This window comes from Curcuma longa, unplaced genomic scaffold (genome assembly GCF_044706935.1).
Source record: "Curcuma longa cultivar G26 ecotype Majalengka, Jawa Barat unplaced genomic scaffold, ITB_CL_G26_1.1 contig_16139, whole genome shotgun sequence".
NCBI lineage: Eukaryota > Viridiplantae > Streptophyta > Magnoliopsida > Zingiberales > Zingiberaceae > Curcuma > Curcuma longa.
The window spans coordinates 1-19,722 of record NW_027430290.1 but is presented as its reverse complement, the minus strand read 5'-3'; the positions used below and the strand labels follow the sequence as shown (position 1 = coordinate 19,722).

Below are 19,722 nucleotides of genomic sequence, written 5' to 3'. Positions count from 1 at the left end.
AGGATTGATTGGGTGAATAATTACATATAAAAAAAAATTAAAATGGCTCCTAAATTAAAACTCAAGTAGGTTAACACCTCCTTCAACCCTTGCTCATAAAAAAAAATGATAATCTCCTTCAACCCTTGCTCATAAAAAAAAAATGATAATCCCAGTAGCCACATCTCTGGGGGTGGTCGGCTTGGTCCCACGGAAGTTTCCCACCGACCACCAAGGTAAATCGGGAAGCGCATACGGGCCAATCTAGATGTCCAACATCCTTTGATTGCGTTCCCCATTTGGAGGAAAATTTCTGCAAATACGCCATAGTTAGGGATCGAACCACGAATCCCTGAGTTACAATCCGGATATCTTACCGTTGCACCATTGCTCCGGGGACAACCCTTGCTCATAAGTATAATATATCATGTGAGCACCGATCTAATAATGAATATTTTGATTATTAATTATAGATAATAAAATATGTATGGTATTGTATTTGATAGTTAGTAAGAATATTGTACAATAACAATTAGCTTTCTAATTGGAGCTTGTAAAAATCAAAAGTCGTTGAAATGGTAACCACCTTTTTGAGATTTAGTGGCAAGCACGAAAACTTTTTTAATTTTAAGGACGAAGAATTCTCGGGAGCAGCAACGAAATTCTAGACGTGCGATGCAAAATGGCGATTGATCGAGCACCTCGATCCCCCCTTCCACTTCGAGCGAAGAAACAGAATCTTCAAGCATTTTGGATGATATCTTCGCCTCTTCCAAGTCAGTTACAAATCCATCTCTTTTTGTTTCTCGTTCTCGTTGCGCGCATTCATACATTACCATCATCTTCTTCTTCTTCTTCTCCGATCCTTTCTCGACGATCCGTGTTGCGCAGAAGAAAGCGACTCGAGAGGGTGATCGGAGTTGAAGATGTTGCAGAGAGCTGCGAGCAATGCTTACTCATGGTGGTGGGCGAGCCACATCAGGACGAAGCAGTCGAAGTGGCTCGACAACAACCTCGAAGGTCTGATTTCCTCTTTTTCTCGCTCTTGTGTGGTTTTGTTTGCCTGACCGTGCAAGTTAATTTTACTCCGTTCCGTTCCTCTGCTAAAGCAAGTTTTCTGCTACCTTGTGTTTGATGATTTGCCGAAATAAAAGGTTACTGTGTAATACCAATATCCCAGTGGAGCGAATCTGCTTTTCAAATATCTAGAATAGACGTGAATCTGAGGCTATCTATCTGTAAAAAAAAAAGCTCAGATCATCGATTTTCAGATTAAAACAAGAGATCTTTTTCTTGATTTCTTCTTATATTTATAAAATATGGAATCGACAATGGTGTAGGTGGAAGATTTATGGCTCAAATGAGCAGCCAGAGATATAAAGGTTAGAAACTATTTCTTATGTGAAGGCATTTCATTTATTTAACATAAGCATCATTTATTAGAGGTTTGCCCAACTGACTTAAGCACAGAATAGTAGATTAGGTTAGTGGTTCCCAAGAATGGTTATGACGGCTGTCTCAGATTTTACTGTGCCAATATCATCTCGGATTTTACTATTCTAGTGCCAATATCATTTCACGGAACGGTCATCGTGCAGATTTAAAAATATAATAATAATAATAAAATACATGAAGTCATAAAAAATAATACATCAGTACATAATTATCATACATGAATAACATAATGAGAAAAATACAATGAAAATATACCTTATCAAAGCTAATACCACGAAGAGTGATAGGGAGGAATCAAATCTTCATTATATTCTCCTAGAGTATCATGTTGATTAAATTGATCTCCAACATATGGGCGTCGATATAAATTAACATTAAATTGTCCATATGAATATTTATTTGATTGATAATGAAAGATATTCAAAATTAAATGATTAACTTTGTAATAATGGTTCATCACGATGATTGGAATATCCAAAACCTTGATACCCAACAGAACTGCCAGTAACACTTGATGATTCATGATCACGACCATGATGTCCAATATTGCTTCCAAGAGATGTCTAAAAAAAAATTACATTCTGTGCATTATCAAGATAACCTTCAAATCCATGATGTCTAATTCCACTTGTATAGGATGATGAATAATTAGATGATCTATCAAATGAATCGTGTCTTGGTTGATTGCTACCATAGTATCCATATCCACCTGATTGATACCCAATTGGACCATGCCCAATATCTTGAGACTCCTAATTATAACTTCTTGATTCATAATCATCTCTTATTAGAATTCGTTAGTTCCCTTTCAAAACTAGATATTTCATATGTTCTTCAACATCCATATGCTGTCGTGAAGATCCAATTGAATGTTCTTTATCATTGGCATCAGGAGATTCTGATAAACTTGCCAAAAAGTGGCGTTGTTCCTTAATCCCAGGATGATAACCATGATTAAAATCTTGTGTTGCACCTTGTGCCCATGTCATACCTGTGTCATGTTGATCATCTTGATGACTTTGATGACCATGATGTTCACCATGACTTTGTTGATTATTTTCATCATTTGAATCATCACTGCCATCCCCTTTATCACTATTTTCACTATCATCTCTTGATAAAACTCCTTTTCCTTTCAATTGTGTTGACTTTTTCTACATTATTCTTCTTTCTTGAATGACCCTGAATGCTTATAGTCGTGTTATGTTCTTCAGCATCTGATGCTTGATCTAACCATGCCTAATCATCATCTTTTAAAATTGGTGATTGATTATCTCTTGTCCATTTATTTAAGATATCATCATTATGAAACACATGATTGAGGTCTATCGGGCTGTAAAAATCATCATCTTCTTTTCTACACATCATGTTTCATACCCTAAGCCGTATATTGTAGTGAACATAAACTAATTTATGCAACTTTTTGATAATCAAGCGATTAAGAAGCTTTGTGTATATAAGAGACCATGTACTCCAATTTCTTCCACATCCCGATGATGAGCATGTTTGACTTACAACTTTTATTGCAATTTTTCGAAGGTGTTGGGCATCTTCACCATAATTGCTCCACCATTCAGCTGATACAAACAAATCAATATCGTATATATTTTTGTAATTATAAATATTTATAAAATTTAAATTGAAAATCTAGGAGACTTTTTTTAACTACCATTTTTGCTAGTGAAGACCCAAATTCATTTATCTGGTTTGTGAATAATTTAATTTGAAAAAGAGAAGAAAAAATAAATAATTATTGTTTATGTTTGGAAAAAAAATATAGGAACATAAAAAAAATTTACCTCTTGATTACAACCTTTAATCCTCGTTTAACTTCATTATTATAAACATAAGTTCTAGAATATTGAAGTAATAAGTTTAGGAAATATGCTGAAATATCAATAAAATAATAAGAAATTAGAAATGAGGAATTTATAAATGATTTTGTTAACATATTTATACTCTACAATTTAAACAAATAAATTCTATGGTTACTGCCAAAGTTTAAAATATCGAGCCGTGTCGAGGTTTTGGTCCGGATCGGAACGATATAGTTTCGGTACCATATCGTATTATGCCAGTATAGTTTCAATATTTTTAAAATATAAAATATATTAACTAAAATAAAAAATTTAATCTAAATATTTAAAAATAAAAAATAAAATATTTTTTAAAATAATAAGATAATTTTATGGGTTTTAATTAAGCTTATTTAAATTATTTTCGACTATAGTTAAAAATTAATTATTAAAATCTTTATTAAACTTAAGTTAAAAAAAAAGAATCGTGACTGGCCACGAGTGACGGCCGCGCAGCCCGCGTGATGCCTTCGGAGGCATCGTCGGGTTTATGTGATGCCTCCGGTGGCGTCATCGGGCTCGGATGATGCATCCTGACGGTATCCTGGCCGGAATGCCTGGTCCGTTGGTGAAATGAAATTTTTCATCGATATCGCGCGATACAGTTCGAGATTTCAATCCTTGGTTATCACAGCATATAGATGTTGGTGTAATTGATTATACCATCGATTATCAATAATATCTCAATATGATTGCCAACCTCCGGTATTATCTTTTATTATGATTTTTGCTCTATCCATTGTTTCATAGATAATTGACATTATTGGTTTTTGATCTTGGTCAATTAATTTCAAAACTTTTACTAATGGTTTAATTACAACCCAAATATCACGAGCCCTCTTCCAAAATCTTCCATCCTTTATGATGTTGCAATTTTTTTATTAGGTTCTGATGTGAAAATCAACATAAAACACAACGGAAAAAAGAACCACCAGAGATCCATATGAATTTTTGATTAATCGTTGGTCTAGAAAGTTTACCTCTAGATGCGCAGAACCTTTGTGAATATGGAGAGTGAAATCGATCTCAGTGCGATCAATACATTCGCACCTCCAAGGTATCCACATGAGCACACCGTCAAGTAACTAGTCTTACAAGTATGCCACCTAGACATCCTGTCTCACAAGTAAAATTAGAAATCTCTATCTCAATGCCGTAGTGCTAGCTACTATTTAAGATAAGATTTAAAACCTAATTTTAGGGTTTACACAATCTTATCATTTTACATGGGTATAAAATCGTGGACTTTATTTGGTTTGAGCCTATAAAACTAACAAGTTTTAAGATCCAATTAGATTAACCTATTAATCCAACAAATTTAAGATCCAATTATATTAACTCATTAATCCAACACGCGCTCCAAAACACATTTCTTAAAACTTAAGTCTAGTTAATTTTAGTCATACTAAAATAAATCAAACTCCAAAATCAATATGCTCTTTGTATGTGACCTAATAGGTTCTCGTAACGTTGACAATGATTCTAAAATCTCATTTTAGAAACACAAACAATGAGTGACATCTAGCAATGCATCATGGCTATCTAAGTGACGACTCTAAAATCTCATTTTAGAAACACAAGCAATGAGTGATATTTAGTAATGATTTGATAACCTATTTATGAATATTTTATTGTATAACTTAGTCCTTTTGTCCATAACATCTACATTGATTTACAAGGCATAGATAGTATCATCCACTCATCAATCTATGTTTTTTTGATCTCTAAGTGGATTTAACCAAATAAATTCAATATCTCATATTGACATACTTTAGCATGGTCATGCATTTCAGTAATCCTACTTAATCAAGGGACTCATAGACATCACTTCTGTTATATAGAAGGGGCAAATTCCATTTACATCACTCACATCCTTCTGTATAGCTTATTGCATACCCAGTGAATGACTTTATAATACTTATTACAGGTAATGTTTGTCAACATTAAAGTACACACCTCCTTATGTAGGGAACCATAATGACTTCAGATGCGAGGGTTGTTTATACCAATAGTCACTATGAAAATGTTTATGACACTCATATAATAATCCATGAAATCAAGGGCGTAGCTAGGGCTAGGCTGTACTGGGCTCCAGCCCAGTGCAGCTCAGTAATTGAAACCAATACATTATTTTACAGTGCAGTTGCAATTAAAGCCAATACATTATTTTACAGTGCAACCCAACCAATCCAGCCTAGTGCAGTCTAGAGCCCAATGTAGAATAACAATTGAAGCCTAGGACAGTTAAAATCCTGGCTATATTGCATGAAATATTCTCATGGTGGGTTATCCAGTATTATTATCTAATATATTCCTATGTGTTAACTTGATATTTCATATCTATGACTTGTGAGATTACTAAATTAACCTACATGTTAATCTTAAACCATGAATATTGTCCTTGTATATTAGTACTTGACTATGGATAATTAAGAATAGTGTTTAGTCTCTCACAATCAATTCAAATAATTGATATGTTATAAAACCGAACCTACCACTCTAGTCCATTATTATATTTATTCAAATTTGCACAGATTTTAAAGTAAATATAATAAACACAAAATGTTGCCTTTTATTAAAATATGATACGAAAGTTCCAAATCAATCATCTCATGATTGACTCTTAGGGCTGACACTAACAATTTTCTACTTCTTTCTTTCTTGTGCTTGTGTTATTGTATGCTTCCCAATAACCAAAAGTGCACATTCTTTTTAAATCTAAAGAATTTGAACAAGACTTTCAATTGAAATAAATTCTATGGCAAATCAGGTTATTCTTGGTCTCAATAATTCATGGTCATTTGTAAATATTTTCATCAAATTCACAACTTCATCGCTATTATATATGAAGATTGTTATTTGTTTGGCTTTCTCAATACACTTTTTTACTTTTGTCATCTTGTCAACATCTTCTAGCATGAGATCGATACAATGTGTTGCACAAGGAGACCAAAACAAATGTTGTTTTTCTATCATCAATTTGGTATCAACGACCTTATTTGCACATTTGTTGTTTGTGACCATATGCACAATATTTTTCTCTCCGATTTCGTCAATAATTTTATTTAACAAAAATAAAATAAAATCAGCTGTCTTTGCTTTATTGGTGCAATCAACAGAACTATGAAATATCATATTGCGGTCATAGTATATCATAAAATTTATGATTGGATTCTTGTTGTGCGTGTTACGACCATCGCATATTATTGTGCATCCATACTTTGACCATTTTGATTTTAAAGTGCTCAAATATCCATTTATCTCATCCACCTCATCTTGTAAATAAACACTACCAATTTGGCATCCTGTGAGACCTTTTATTGCTCCAACCTCAGTAATGGTGTTTATCATGGATTGATAGTATGGACCACTATTTATTGCATTAAGTGGAATAACATTATATATGAACCATTTGTTGCCTTATCAACATCTTTTACTTTTTCAACACCAAACTAGTTTTGATACTCTTATGTTTCGTGGGAAACATAAAAGAGTCAATTCCTTTTGATGGTAATCGAGAACCCTCTCATACACTAAAGCTTCGAGACATTCCTTTTTTCAAACTCTGATCTAAGCCAGACGAAGAACTAGAAAATCCTACGATTATAAAATTTGGTGTAGTTAAGTACATTAAATTGATAAGATATGTACACATGAATTTAAAATATTATTTATATATTGTTTACCTTGACCATAGCGATTACGCATCTCTTCTTCAATGACTCTTGTTTTACGGCTTTCTATGATGACTTTTTGTAATTCTCGATTTTCTATATCTTCGATGTCATCTTCATCACCACTACCACTTTCTGATACACGTAATTGATGTTAAGGCTATTTGTTTTTTTTTTTTTGCATTAAACTTCTATTTACCTTAGAGTCTTGAAGATGTTTTCTTAACATTGATGATATTTCCTTAGGGGCTTTGTGACATGTCTCGACATTTCCAATAACATATGAAATATGTTGTTTTAATCTCGTAATTCCTCTGGTTATAACTTTTATACAAAATTTACATCATATTATTTTAGGTTATCACCTGCCATTTGACCAAATGACCGACTAATATTAGGGTTTATGTCATTTTAAACAAATAAATAATAATACATAATTTGACTCATAAACTTTTAAAAAACTCACATAATAAACTATTATTTATTCATAATTAGATCTTTAAGCTTATAATTGGTGTTTACAGTACTGGTAATTCAAGAATCATGATATGAGAACACATATTGAACATTTAATGATGTGCTAACAGTTTAAGGATGCATTACCTCAAACACTAAACAAGATAATAAAAATAAATGATAAACGATCATATCCTAATCCTTCACATCAAAAATTGCATTACATTTCTATATAACTAACAATTTAGTTACAATCATGCTTATATGATAAACATATATAGCTAACATTTTATTTTTTAATCACATAAAAATAAAGAATTTGTAATAACTTAGTAGATTAAACTAAAAAATTTGAAAACTTACCTTAAACAAGATTGTTTGCTGAATATATTGAAGCCGATGATAGAAGAAATTAAACAAAAGAGCTCAGCAGATGACTATGAACTAAAGAAGAATATGTTCAAATTTATGAATTTATGGTAGATAGGTACTCATGCATTATTTACAAAAGACTGAAAAAAGACGACAACGATGTGATGCATATATCAAACCTGTCTTTTTTCTTTCAATACAAACAAAACATTAAAAGACTGAATTAAAAGCAAAGTCAAATCAAACATAAACGATTAAAAAAGAATCCAAAGTCTTCTTAATCAAGAGTTTTGTTCCGTTCTAACTGTTTCATTCTTTTGTCGTTATAACGCCAAAGAACGCCGTCCCATAGCAACCCGCGTTATTAATTCAAAATCTAACACAGCATGAGGCAGTCTGATACCGGAATGTCCGTTCCGACGAATCATGGGTTACATTAGGTTGAGTTGCATCAAGTCGGGCACAACCTATGTTGATCCCGACCCAATCCATCTAAAGATCAAGGAATTGGGCACAATCCATCTAAATGGGATCAAGGATATATGATTAAAATACGAAAACGATCAAAAGGGAGCTATTTTTACTGAATCTTCAAATGGGCACCTTTTTTTATTTCTCATCAAAAACCCACTTTGTGCTTTCTACCATATATACCCTTTGAACTGGCCTAAATTGTTACATCCTCACCTGTTTGCCCAAAGCAAATGGATTGGAAGGTCAATTGATAGGGCACTCTAACCTGTCATTACTGAATATTCTCAAAAATCACTTCCACTCACACTATTGTGGTATCGTTGCTGGCATGTTTTGCCGATGCTTGTTGCCAGCTTGTTGTGCTTATCAATGAGATTCTCTCAGGTTCTCAATGAGATTTAATTGCAAGGAATGCCATTAATAATCCTTCAAACATTAGTAGCAAGTTTGATTCATTTCCTAGTTTAGGATTTTAGGGCTTTATGTCGTCATGAGAAGTTTTAGGGTTTATGCTTGTTCACATGTTCTGTATACTTTTAGAGTTTATATTATTTGAAGTTTGTGTAATCATCCCATTGTCAAGCTCTAGAAGACACTCCATATATAAATGCTGCTCTTGGAAAAAACTACTGCATACACCTATGCTGCCCAAATCTCAAGCATGCACCACTTGCTTTGTTCCTTCAATTGAGGACTTGTACAATGCCTATGTTTTGTAGTTGTGAATAGTTTAGTTCTAGTAATGGTTTTGTCAAAATTGCTACATGGACCCCAAATACCTAAAACCTAAAAATAAGCCCTGATGCGGCGAAAATCCATTGCCTTGTTGGATATCGCTAATGAAGCTTCCTCTCGTGCTGTAGCAGGACCTGCATGGACAAGCACGTGTTAGAGGGTGTCGACAATACTCGGAGAAGCCTGTCCTATGTTAAGTCAATCTCCAATGATGAAGCTTAAGAGAGAAAATAGAATGCATAGTGAAGAAACAGAGAGGGTGAGCTAAAGAGAAGAAGATCCCTCTACTTGATGGATATACCTAATACTTTATATGTTGAGGTACGTGGGAGATCATAGTTAAGTAAGGCTTGTTATAAGGGTAGATGGGAAGACATATCTAAATAGGACATGTACTTGTAATGGACCATGCCTAAGTATGACTTAGGATGACATGGGTACTATACTCAAGTATGACCAGAAGTAGATGGGATGGGGGACCATGCCCAAGGAAAGTTACGTAGACAATTGTCGAAAGCTCGGAAGACTCAACTCAGATTGGCTCGGTAACTCAAGGGAGGATGTGCCCAAATGCATGTCAATGCCAGAAGATGCTCGGAGGGGCGGGGTATATGTAGAGCTTGGGGGTCGAGTCGCGTAGGGCGCTCTAGAGGGCCGAGCTATCGAAGGGATCCAAATGGTTGTGCTACGTGTACAAAATGAGTCACTTGGAACACTCGGGTCAGGTGTTGAGTAGAAGGGGTGGCTCGGGATGTCGAATCATATCAAGGACATGGACTATTGAGTCGGATAAAATACTTAGGAGATTGGGCACCGAGTGCTTTGGAGACTGAGGAAGAAGGTGAGGGTTGTCAAGCACTAATAATGCAGGGTATTGTCGAGAAGTGAGATAACCACGGTGGGAGATGTTGAGGTCCAACCGAGCTAATGTCATATGTGCTAGGTTAACTGACATGGAGCCAAGCCATGTTGGCTGATTCTATCGAGCTAGAGGGGATCATTATCTAGGGGTATCAAGCCCTATTGTTTTATGGGCCCTATAAACTCATACAATACTTTGTTTTGCAATTGTCAACAATTTAGATCTAAATAATAATTTTGACCAAAAATGTTACATTGACCCTAAATGCCTAAACCTCAATTATGAACCATATTGTGTTCCCTATACTCATACAACGTCTTTATTTTACAATAGTAACAATTTAAGTTTATGTAGCAAGTTTATTTAAATTACTACACAGATCCAAACTGCTCAAACCTAAAATATGAACCTCTTTTGTATTACCTAGACCCTATGTACTCTTTCTATGTCTTCCCTTTTCAATTCATACCAATTTAAGTTCATGTAGCAATTTTGGAGAAAACTATCAAATGGACCCAAACTAGTCTAACACAAACAAACATAACTTTGTGATACCTCAATCTTTTGGAATCGTTCTACGTGCTCCTTTTCAATTTAGACCACTTTAAATTCAAATCAATAACATAGAAGTCATCTTCCCAAATGCCCAGGTAAGTTTCACAAGGAAGGATGTTACCCTCATCCTAGGATTACCAAAATCATAGAGTGGTAGTTTCTATACATGTAGATTAGATGCTCCTTATAATCAACTATATTCGCAACATTTTAAGGAAGGACTTGGAGGCAAATCTAAGGCAATTCTACAATGACTAGAAGGAGATTTTTATTTTGCTTTGTAAATTTTACATATATTATTTTTAGTTGTTTGTTTTTTTTTCAACGATATTCCTAGTTAACAATCATATCGCTTATTGATTATGTAGATGATTTTGATATTTTAAGCCATCTTCTCTCCTTCCCCTGTCATCCTCCTCAATGTCCTAAAATGAAGTAGGTTCTTCCTCCTCTCCTTCCCCCTTATCCTCCTTTCTAGTGTTTGACACACCTCCAACACATGACACTCGACACACATGTACAACATCTCAAGCCGATGAGGGATCAAAACTTCGGTTTGGCTCGAGATTTCAAATCTTGCATCAAAATACTATAATTAAACCCAACCACGATGGGAACATCATTTACCCAACAAGAGGTATAGAGGTGAATAGCTCTCTTGAGTCAAAGCATGATAGTGTAGTTGTAGTATTTGGAGTAATCAATTCTTGTAACAAATACAATTTGATTAATAAACTCATTCCAAGTTCCTACTTGTAATATTCAACATCAAACATAGATTAAGCCTCTTGCTCATGAAAGAACTTGAGTAGATTAATTTCAACATGAGAAAGAAGACAAACCATTGAATCTCATTGTAGAGGACGATGTTTTGCCCTTTGGAGCAATGTAATATTGGAATTAAATACAGGGCACACTCATGCGACTAAACTTTAGACTCTACTTATATTGAGGACCCATTTTGATTTAGTGTTGAGTGCCACCACCCCTCCATTTTCTTCTCACTCACAATTTTAGGAGGTAATGTTTCTCTTCCCTCTATAAATACGTACCTTATTTTGATACTAATACAATGAAATAGTCTGAGATAGTCATTTGGGGTTTCCCCTATGCTGTCTTTAAGAAAAGTTTACTAGATTTTCTTTCTTCTTTAAAACCTACCACAATAGTTGCCAAACTTCAAAAGACTCAGTCACTCTTTTTCTAAGTTGATAACAATTATATGTACATGCACCTTCATTTGACTATGTTCTTTTCTATTAGTTGTTTAGACATAAAGCCAAATTGATTCAAAGAATCTTTTATCTTTCCTCTTATTCTCCTCTCAATCCTTTATATATCTAATATTACCTAAGTTTCTTTGTTTTCCTTTCCTAACTTTACAATTTGACAACATCTTTCTCCTTATCCCTAGTTCTTAATGTAGGGATCTTTATGCGTCATCAAACAATTTTAATCGCATATACGCAGCGGAAAACAGGATCCCTCCAAAAGATCCATGCGAAAAATATACTCGTTTGATGATTCTACCTACTAGAATCGAGGTTACCTTTGATGCGAGCCCTTCGCAATCCCGACAGCAACTCTTGCCTTCAAAGGTTCACGGGTCTCAGCACGATCAGTGTGTTCGCGCCTCCACGGTATCCACACGAACACTGAGATGGAGAAGAACCAAACTGTGGTGCTAGTCACAAGATAGGGTTCGGCCAAGGTGGTAGAAGAGAAGAGGAAGAGGGAGATCAAGAGCACCAAGAACTCCTTCATCAAGAGCCTCTCGCCCATTTTATATCCCACCATGAGATATGAAGGATTTTGACTTTTAGTGATCTAAGGAATTAATATTTTATTAACTCCCATGCATCTCATGCATGAAGATCTTTCTCTACTTTTAATGAAGATCATGCATCTTATGCATGATAATTTTTCTCTTCTTTTAAGGAAGATCATGCATCTCATACATGATAATCTTTTGATAAATTCGAATTGCCTTGTGTGACTTGAGTCTAACTCGAGTCTCATACAATCTGAGTTGACTTGAGTCCAACTTGAGTCCAACTCAATCCGAATTGACACTAAGGGCTAATTCTAACACTTAACTTTTTATAAAACTTATCAAATGCTTTTAGCCTTTGTTGTACTTATGGCTGTTGTGTGCCTCAATTTTAGTTCCTTTATACATATTCATATTTTCTTAATTTGTACAACTTTGGGAATATTTCAAACATGTCTTCTTTAAACTAATAGTCTTTTGTACTCCGCTATACCACCACTAACTTTTTTAATATACGTTTCACCTCTACCTTTAGACCTCAAAGCATTGATATTACTGTCTTGATCTTATTTGGTATTAAAGTCTACATTTATAACATTAATTTACTAACTTCTTCTCTGATCATTCTATCAGTATATGTTGCCCAATGTCCCACTTCAATTGAGCCTATTGCTTAGCAAAATGACGAGACTTCCTCTTCGTTCAACATCAACCATTTTCCAGCCATTTTAAAGTCATTGTTTGCATAGATTTTTTTTGTATGAGTTTATTTCTCTTCTCTTGTTTCTTTTTCTCATATATTCTTAAATCTTTTAGCATTTATTCTCAACGATAGAATGATATTCTTTCTATATTTGTAGCTATTTTTCTTCTTTTTTTACCATTATTTTCTACATGATCATCTCCTCGACAACATACTATCTCTATTCTTCTTCTTTTTACCTCATTTTTTGTCAGCAGTTTGTATTCTTCTACTCTTTAATCAATTTAGAACTCTTCTATTGTCTTTATGATTGAAACTTGTGTGTTAAGTGTGTATGCTCTTATTTTACTATGTTTTTAATGCTAACCATTGAAACTTTTGAAACTGGTTTCTAAACCTAATTGATTCTATCTTTTAGCAGTATTATATTATTGTCCTTAAATTCCATTATTTAGTTTCCCTTTTTAAAGTTAGAAACATTTTCTTCTTTTACATTTTCTAAGACCTTTGTCGAGTAAGCATTCCCCAAGTAATATCTTAAACATTTTACATATAATTTGATTGCCTTCCTAGTAAGATTTTTTTTTTTATTGTTATGAATATCTTCATTCTTAAAAGTAACTAAATGCTCATGTTTCTTCTTAAAATATGTATTAACAACCTTTCAATCATAAGATACAACAAAACCATGTAGACCTTTGTATTGTGTAGAGAATCACCCAAGAGACAAGGTAACCAGGTGGTGACTAGAGAAGGGCTATTGCATCACTTGAGGGGCACGACCTATCTTAAAAATAGGGTTAAGATTCATGTCGATAAGTTAGGATCAAGATTCATTTTCATAATTGTGGGCAACTATGTGGTGAAGGATTAAGTCTCCCTTTGGTGAGCTAACACTTGAATTAACAATACAAGTATACAACAATTGTCATTAAGATTAAACCTCATTAAGTGATCTAATGCTTGATGCATAAAGGAGATTTATGCTATTGGATGTAGATTCAATGCGTAGATTCAATAATCCAGTTCGTTAACATTAATAGGCTATTAACGGGTTATGAGCTTGGGCTTGATATAAAAGGGAGAGGTCAAAATTCATTTGAACATATTCTGAATTGTTGACTCTTCTTATTCCTTGGACTCTTCCCCATTGAGACCAAGATCCAGTCACTGCCCATTCCTACAAAAAACTTCCGCTGCATTGTAGTATTTGCTCTGGCATCAAGAAAGAGATACAATTGTTGGGTTGCAAGGGTGCAAACATAGTCCCACATCTAAAGTACATGGAAAAAATCATAGAGTTAAAAGGATGGAAAGTATCTCCATTGGTATGAGGCCTTTTGGGGAGAGCCCAAGAACAAAGTCATGAGGACTTAGGCCCAAAGTGGACAATATCATACCATTGTGGAGATATTTTGATTCCATCGGTACTAACAAGTGGTATCAGAGCGAGACCGCTCTTCACCGGACTAATCGCAGGATGAGCCATGATCCAGATTTAACCATATGGTTTGAACTTTAAACAAAGGAAGTGGGTGCTCCCGTGTCTGAATCAAAAGGACCAGACACCAGGTGAGAAGTCCTAGTAGGTCGGGTGGACCGAGGGGCAAAAACTCCTAGTTGCGACTAGGTGGGAAGTCCTAGTAGGTTGGGTGGACCGAGGGGCAAAAAGTCCTAGTTGCGGCTAGGTGGGAAGTCCTAGTAGGTCGGGTGGACCGAGGGGCAAAAAGTCCTGGTGGGTCGAGGATTCAAACATAAAAAACGACGTTGAGGGGGGCCTGTGGTCCTTTGTTTGAAGGGGGATTGTTGGGTTGCAAGGGTGCAAACATAGTCTCACATTTAAAGTACATGGAAAAAATCATGGGGTTAAAAGGATGAAAAGTATCTCCATTGGTATGAGGCCTTTTGGGGAGAGCCCAAGAACAAAGTCATGAGGACTTAGGCCCAAAGTGGACAATATCATACCATTATGGAGATATTTTGATTCCATCGGTACTAACAACAATGACATCGACTCTCGATTTAGGTTAGCCATCTAGTTAGCCATTGTTTCAATTCAGTTTTCATTTTGCTTTATAGATGATGATAACTAGGTCCTGTAGATATATATCATTAATTTAGTTCGATGTGTCAGTATTGCTTTCATATGGTCATCAAAACTGATCATGTTCTGTGCTGTATTGCTACCAGAGTTGAAATATTACACATTGACTTGTAAAGGCTCAAAACATCTATCTTTTGCCAAGCATCAGAAAATGGCAGCACCATGTTGAAGATCTGCAATTGCCCAATCCCCATTGGGAGATGCAGATGTTTGATGTTATAAATTTCTCGATGGTGTATCAAAACAACCTTAAGAAGGCTACAACTTCATCACTTCACAAACCTGCACAACTTAACGATCATAATTTTCATGTAAACTAGTAGAGTGCACCCTCTTCTGAAACATTGATTCATTCTTGTGATAGTATAATCTCCAAATGTGGATCTTAGTCTGGCATTTTTCGGCTTTAATTACAGAAATGGATGGAAGAGTGAAAACAATGCTCAAGATAATCGAAGTAGATGCTGACTCCTTTGCTAAGAGAGCAGAGATGTACTTCAAAAGGAGGCCAGAGTTGATAAGCTTTGTTGAAGAAGCCTACCGGGAATACAGAGGATTGGCAGAAAGATATGATCACATTTCCGGGGAGCTGCACAAAGCAAATCATACCATAGCAACTGCTTTTCCGGATCAAGTCCAATATGCAATGCTGGAAGAGGAGGACGAAAATTTTCCGAAAGCAATTACCCCAATCGATCCCAGAAAGATTCATAAGCCAATAGTAGATGGCTTACTAAATAAAAGAAGGGGGGAAAGGCAACCATCCATGAAGACTCAGACTCCACTAAGGAGCAAAACTCCAGTTAATAGAAAGAAGGCACAAGAAGAAATAAGTAAGCTTCAGAAGCAGATACTTGTACTTCAGACTGAGAAAGAATTCATCAAAAGCTCATATGAGACTGGGGTTGCTAAATATTGGGAGATTGAGAAGAAGATTGTGGAGATGCTAGAGGATGCTTACTGTCTGGAAGATGAGTTCAATGCTAGCGCAGTGGTTATCGAAGACAATGAAGCCCGGGCATTGATGACAGCAACAGCACTTAAGTCCTGTGAGGATGCTATATTCAATTTGCATGAACATCAGAACAAATCAATGGAACAAGAAATACTTGAGTCAAGTAGAATTAAGGCTTCTAGAGAGAAATTGTTGGCTCTCAAGAGGGAGTTGGGCAAATTTCAAGTTGAGAACACAGACAATGCTGATGAAAGCACACAGAAGAAGTCTACCATATTCAATGAGGATGAAAAATGCTTTTCTTTCAACAAAGAGAGGATACCACTGCAGTTACTTTGTGAGAAACTAAAGATATATCTAGAAAGAGACCCTGATAATTCTGTGGAGGACGTTTCAGAAAAAATTGATGAGCTTGTTAGCAGAATCACCAGTTTAGAACTTGCAATTTCGCAACAAACTGCAAAGATCCATAGACTGCGTTCGGAAAACAATGAGCTTGAGAAATATCTGTTAGGCTTGGAAGAGGAAAAGATGATTCTGATTAATGAATTGAATGGAACAAGTAACACGCTAAAGCAAGCTGAAGAGCAGTTAAATATAGTAGAAATTCTTGGGAAAAATGTCCAAGACGAAGAAATTATTCTGTGTCGAAATATTAACAAAGCCTATGATAGTTTCGTTGATGTTTCAGGAAAGCTGCAGTTTCTTTCCCAAGAAGACGATGAACACATTGAGAGTGGATACTTGGAGGATGAGATTTCATCTAGTGATGAACTGATAGAATGTGAGGACAAGGAAGTGACTGAAATTCATGACCAAAATGAAAATTCATTTGAAGAGATTCATGTAACTGAAGAACACTCTATCAAAGATCACACAAAACTCAATTCGGGCTCTGAAATTAGTAGCAATTGTTCAGCTGAAAACCTAACTGAGCAAAATGAGTACATGTTCAAAGACTCATCAGGAACAGGTGTTAACTTTGATAATAGCACACATACTGACCGAGAAGCTCAATTCGAGGAGAAAGAGATTTCTGTTGACTTGTACCATCTACTATTAAATAGTTTAGAAGGTAGAGAAAAAATTCTGTTAGCTGAGTACACGTCAATCCTTCAACGCTACAAAGAGACGAAGAAAAAGCTCTCTGAAGTAGAGAAGAAAAATGAAAACTATCACAGTGAAATAATGAAACTGTCACAGGAGTTAAAGAATACCAGCACTATGAAAGATGAGGAAATACAATTGCTAAAACAACAGATTGAATCTTCAAAGATGAATCCAAATGTCAAGATTCCATCTGAAGCTGGAGAGTCTAGTCACAGAAATTTTGAAAGCTTGTCATGCTTCCCTAAGTTCAACATAGAGAATACAAACCTTCAATGTTCTCAGATGATCGATGATGCAAATATTACATCGACCAGGAGAACATGCAAAACAAAATTTGTTGGAGAACCAGGAGGCCTGATTGCAGAACATATAAATCTGCAGTTCAATGACAAGCCAAAGGACAGTTCACCTATTGAAGAGAAGTTCAGAAGAGGCATGGATGATTTACTTGAAGAGAACTTACAGTTTTGGCTAAGGTTCAGTTCATCATTTCAGCACATACAAGAACTGCAAGCCCAATTTGAAAATGTACAAACTGATATCAAGAACATGAAGGATATTATAGCCCAACGAGCAAACAATGGAACCTTCAATGATCAAGTTCCTCAATCAGACTCTGTCCCCGTAGCCTCAAAGCTAAGAGAACTGAAGACTGAACTCCAAATATGGCTGGAACAAAGCATATTCTTAAGAGATGAGCTAGAAACTAGGCTCTTATCACTTTGTAGCATACAAGAGGAGATCAACAGAGCTACCGAAGCAAATCAACAATCTGAAGAATTCCAGCTTTCTCCTTGTCAGGCTGCAAAGTTCCAAGGAGAAGTTCTCGACATGCAGCTAGAGAACAACAAAGTTGCAAATGAGCTACAGGCGGGACACGACCATGTTACGCATCTTCAGGCTGAAGTTGAGAAAGAATTGACTAAACTTCATGTGCATCTTGATCTGCCTCGATTGAGAAATAACCGCCCTCTTCCCTTTAAGCACTTCCACAGTAGGACTAGAATTCCTAGTAGAGTACCATTAAGGTCCTTCCTTTTTGGTCCCAAGATTAAAAAAGAATCTGTATTTGCATGCCTTAATCCAGCATATCAAAGAAATTACAGTGATCTGAGGGCAGGATTTCGTTGAATGGATAACAGATAGTTCCTTGTTAGTTATGATGTTACGAGTTGTGCTCTAGTCTTTTGTGAGAAAAAAGATTGGTTTGCTTTGAACAAACCTGCAACAGCATGTTTATGCTATTATTATAGCAGATATGTTCATGAGTTGTGATGGTGATATGATCAAGTAAATCCTCTCTACATCAATCATCAGGATCGCCGCCAAATTGCAGCCAGATGATCTGGATGCTTTATTATTGTGATTTAGGTGCTGGCCCAGAGAGGTACCAATGATACTACAGGAGTTGCTAAGCAGGTCAGGCTACATAGATATTTATTATTCAAGCAGAAGAGACTTGTTTGGATATAATGCTGGGAGTCGTTTCTGACTTGATGGCTGATATCCAACTAAGCTTTCATATGTCGAAACACAAACCAAATCACTAACCACTAAGTCAGGAGTTTGTGGTACTTTGAAGTTTTCACAGATCTGATGGAGCAAGTAAAGACCTTGGCTGGGATCTTACAAATGATGGCTCCACCAACACCCCAGTTCCACTTTAGCAATACCAGGTGCCTGCCTCTCCCTAAGTTGCTATGTTCATATCAAGCATGCAAGGATCCATACAAGAGAATTTGTTAGTGCAAAATAATATAAATCATTCAAAATAAATTTGCCTTCTACATTATTAAAAGATATATGAAAATCAAACAGAAAATATAATGAATCGAAATGAATAAAATTAAGAAAAAAGTGGATAACAAGCAAGCAAAAAATTCACAATTTTAAAGTAAAGATTTGGGACCTAAGCTAGTTTATATGATCTTCTACTCTTCAGCAAAAGATAGAATTCGTCCACCCAGCGACCTCACATGGTCGGCCCACGATCATCTGTGAGGAGATAAATCGAGAAAATGCAATTGACCATAATGGAGGAAAGCATTGCTTTGACTTCGCCGAGATTTGACCTTTGTCCACTTCAACAATTCTATTCGTCGAAACCAACTCAACTATGCTCCGATGACCTAATCTTCTACTCCAACAATATAACTATTGTTGCTCGACTACCATCTCATTAGTGTGGAGGTCTATTATGTCTTTTCAATGTTGAGCAACATAATAATATACCAAAAATATGAAATTACAAAGGATATGGGAAAGGCATTATATCTCATGATTTGAAATTAAGTTTTATTCTTGGTGCATTGCCAAACTAACTTTACCTATCATGTTTCCAGAGCAACAGTACCAACAAAATGCAAGCAAGAAGTCAACCTTGACAGCTTCAAATATTCCATGTTAATGAGTTCATAATTCCATTATAGAACAACCATTCAGAACCCAGAAACGTAGGAACATCTTACAACACAGTGCTATACCCAACCGACACAATGAACAGAAATCCAAAGACAAATGTCTTGACTTTTAAGATGAAAAAAGTGCACTTTTTACGTTCCCTTAACTAAGGTGCTGGATGTGCAGCACCATTGGCCTCCAACTCGGCCATGTAAACCTGCCCATATTCTCCCTTTGTGTCGTCCTCCTCCAAATAATCAG

At 35.6% G+C, this 19,722-nt stretch overlaps 1 protein-coding gene and 1 pseudogene across 1 annotated transcript; one reads left to right on the top strand and one right to left on the bottom strand.

Annotated features, from left to right (window-relative positions):
* The first annotated feature begins 684 nt into the window (after positions 1-684).
* LOC141816342 (protein NETWORKED 2A-like) lies at positions 685-18,289 on the top strand. Its single transcript, XM_074704141.1, has 3 exons — positions 685-755; positions 871-999; positions 15,413-18,289. The coding sequence occupies exons 2-3, from the start codon at positions 906-908 to the stop codon at positions 18,190-18,192; spliced, it is 2,874 nt and encodes a 957-aa protein (XP_074560242.1). The 5' UTR covers positions 685-755; positions 871-905; the 3' UTR covers positions 18,193-18,289.
* Positions 1,700-7,375, bottom strand: LOC141816337 (uncharacterized; annotated as a pseudogene).
* Positions 18,290-19,722: the final 1,433 nt, after the last annotated feature.

Excerpts from the sequence above, each read along its gene's own strand:
- LOC141816342 (XM_074704141.1), top strand. The coding sequence starts at position 906 with ATGTTGCAGAGAGCTGCGAGCAATGCTTACTCATGGTGGTGGGCGAGC. Across the intron at positions 1,000-15,412 it reads GCTCGACAACAACCTCGAAG|AAATGGATGGAAGAGTGAAA; the intron begins GTCTGATTTCCT and ends CTTTAATTACAG.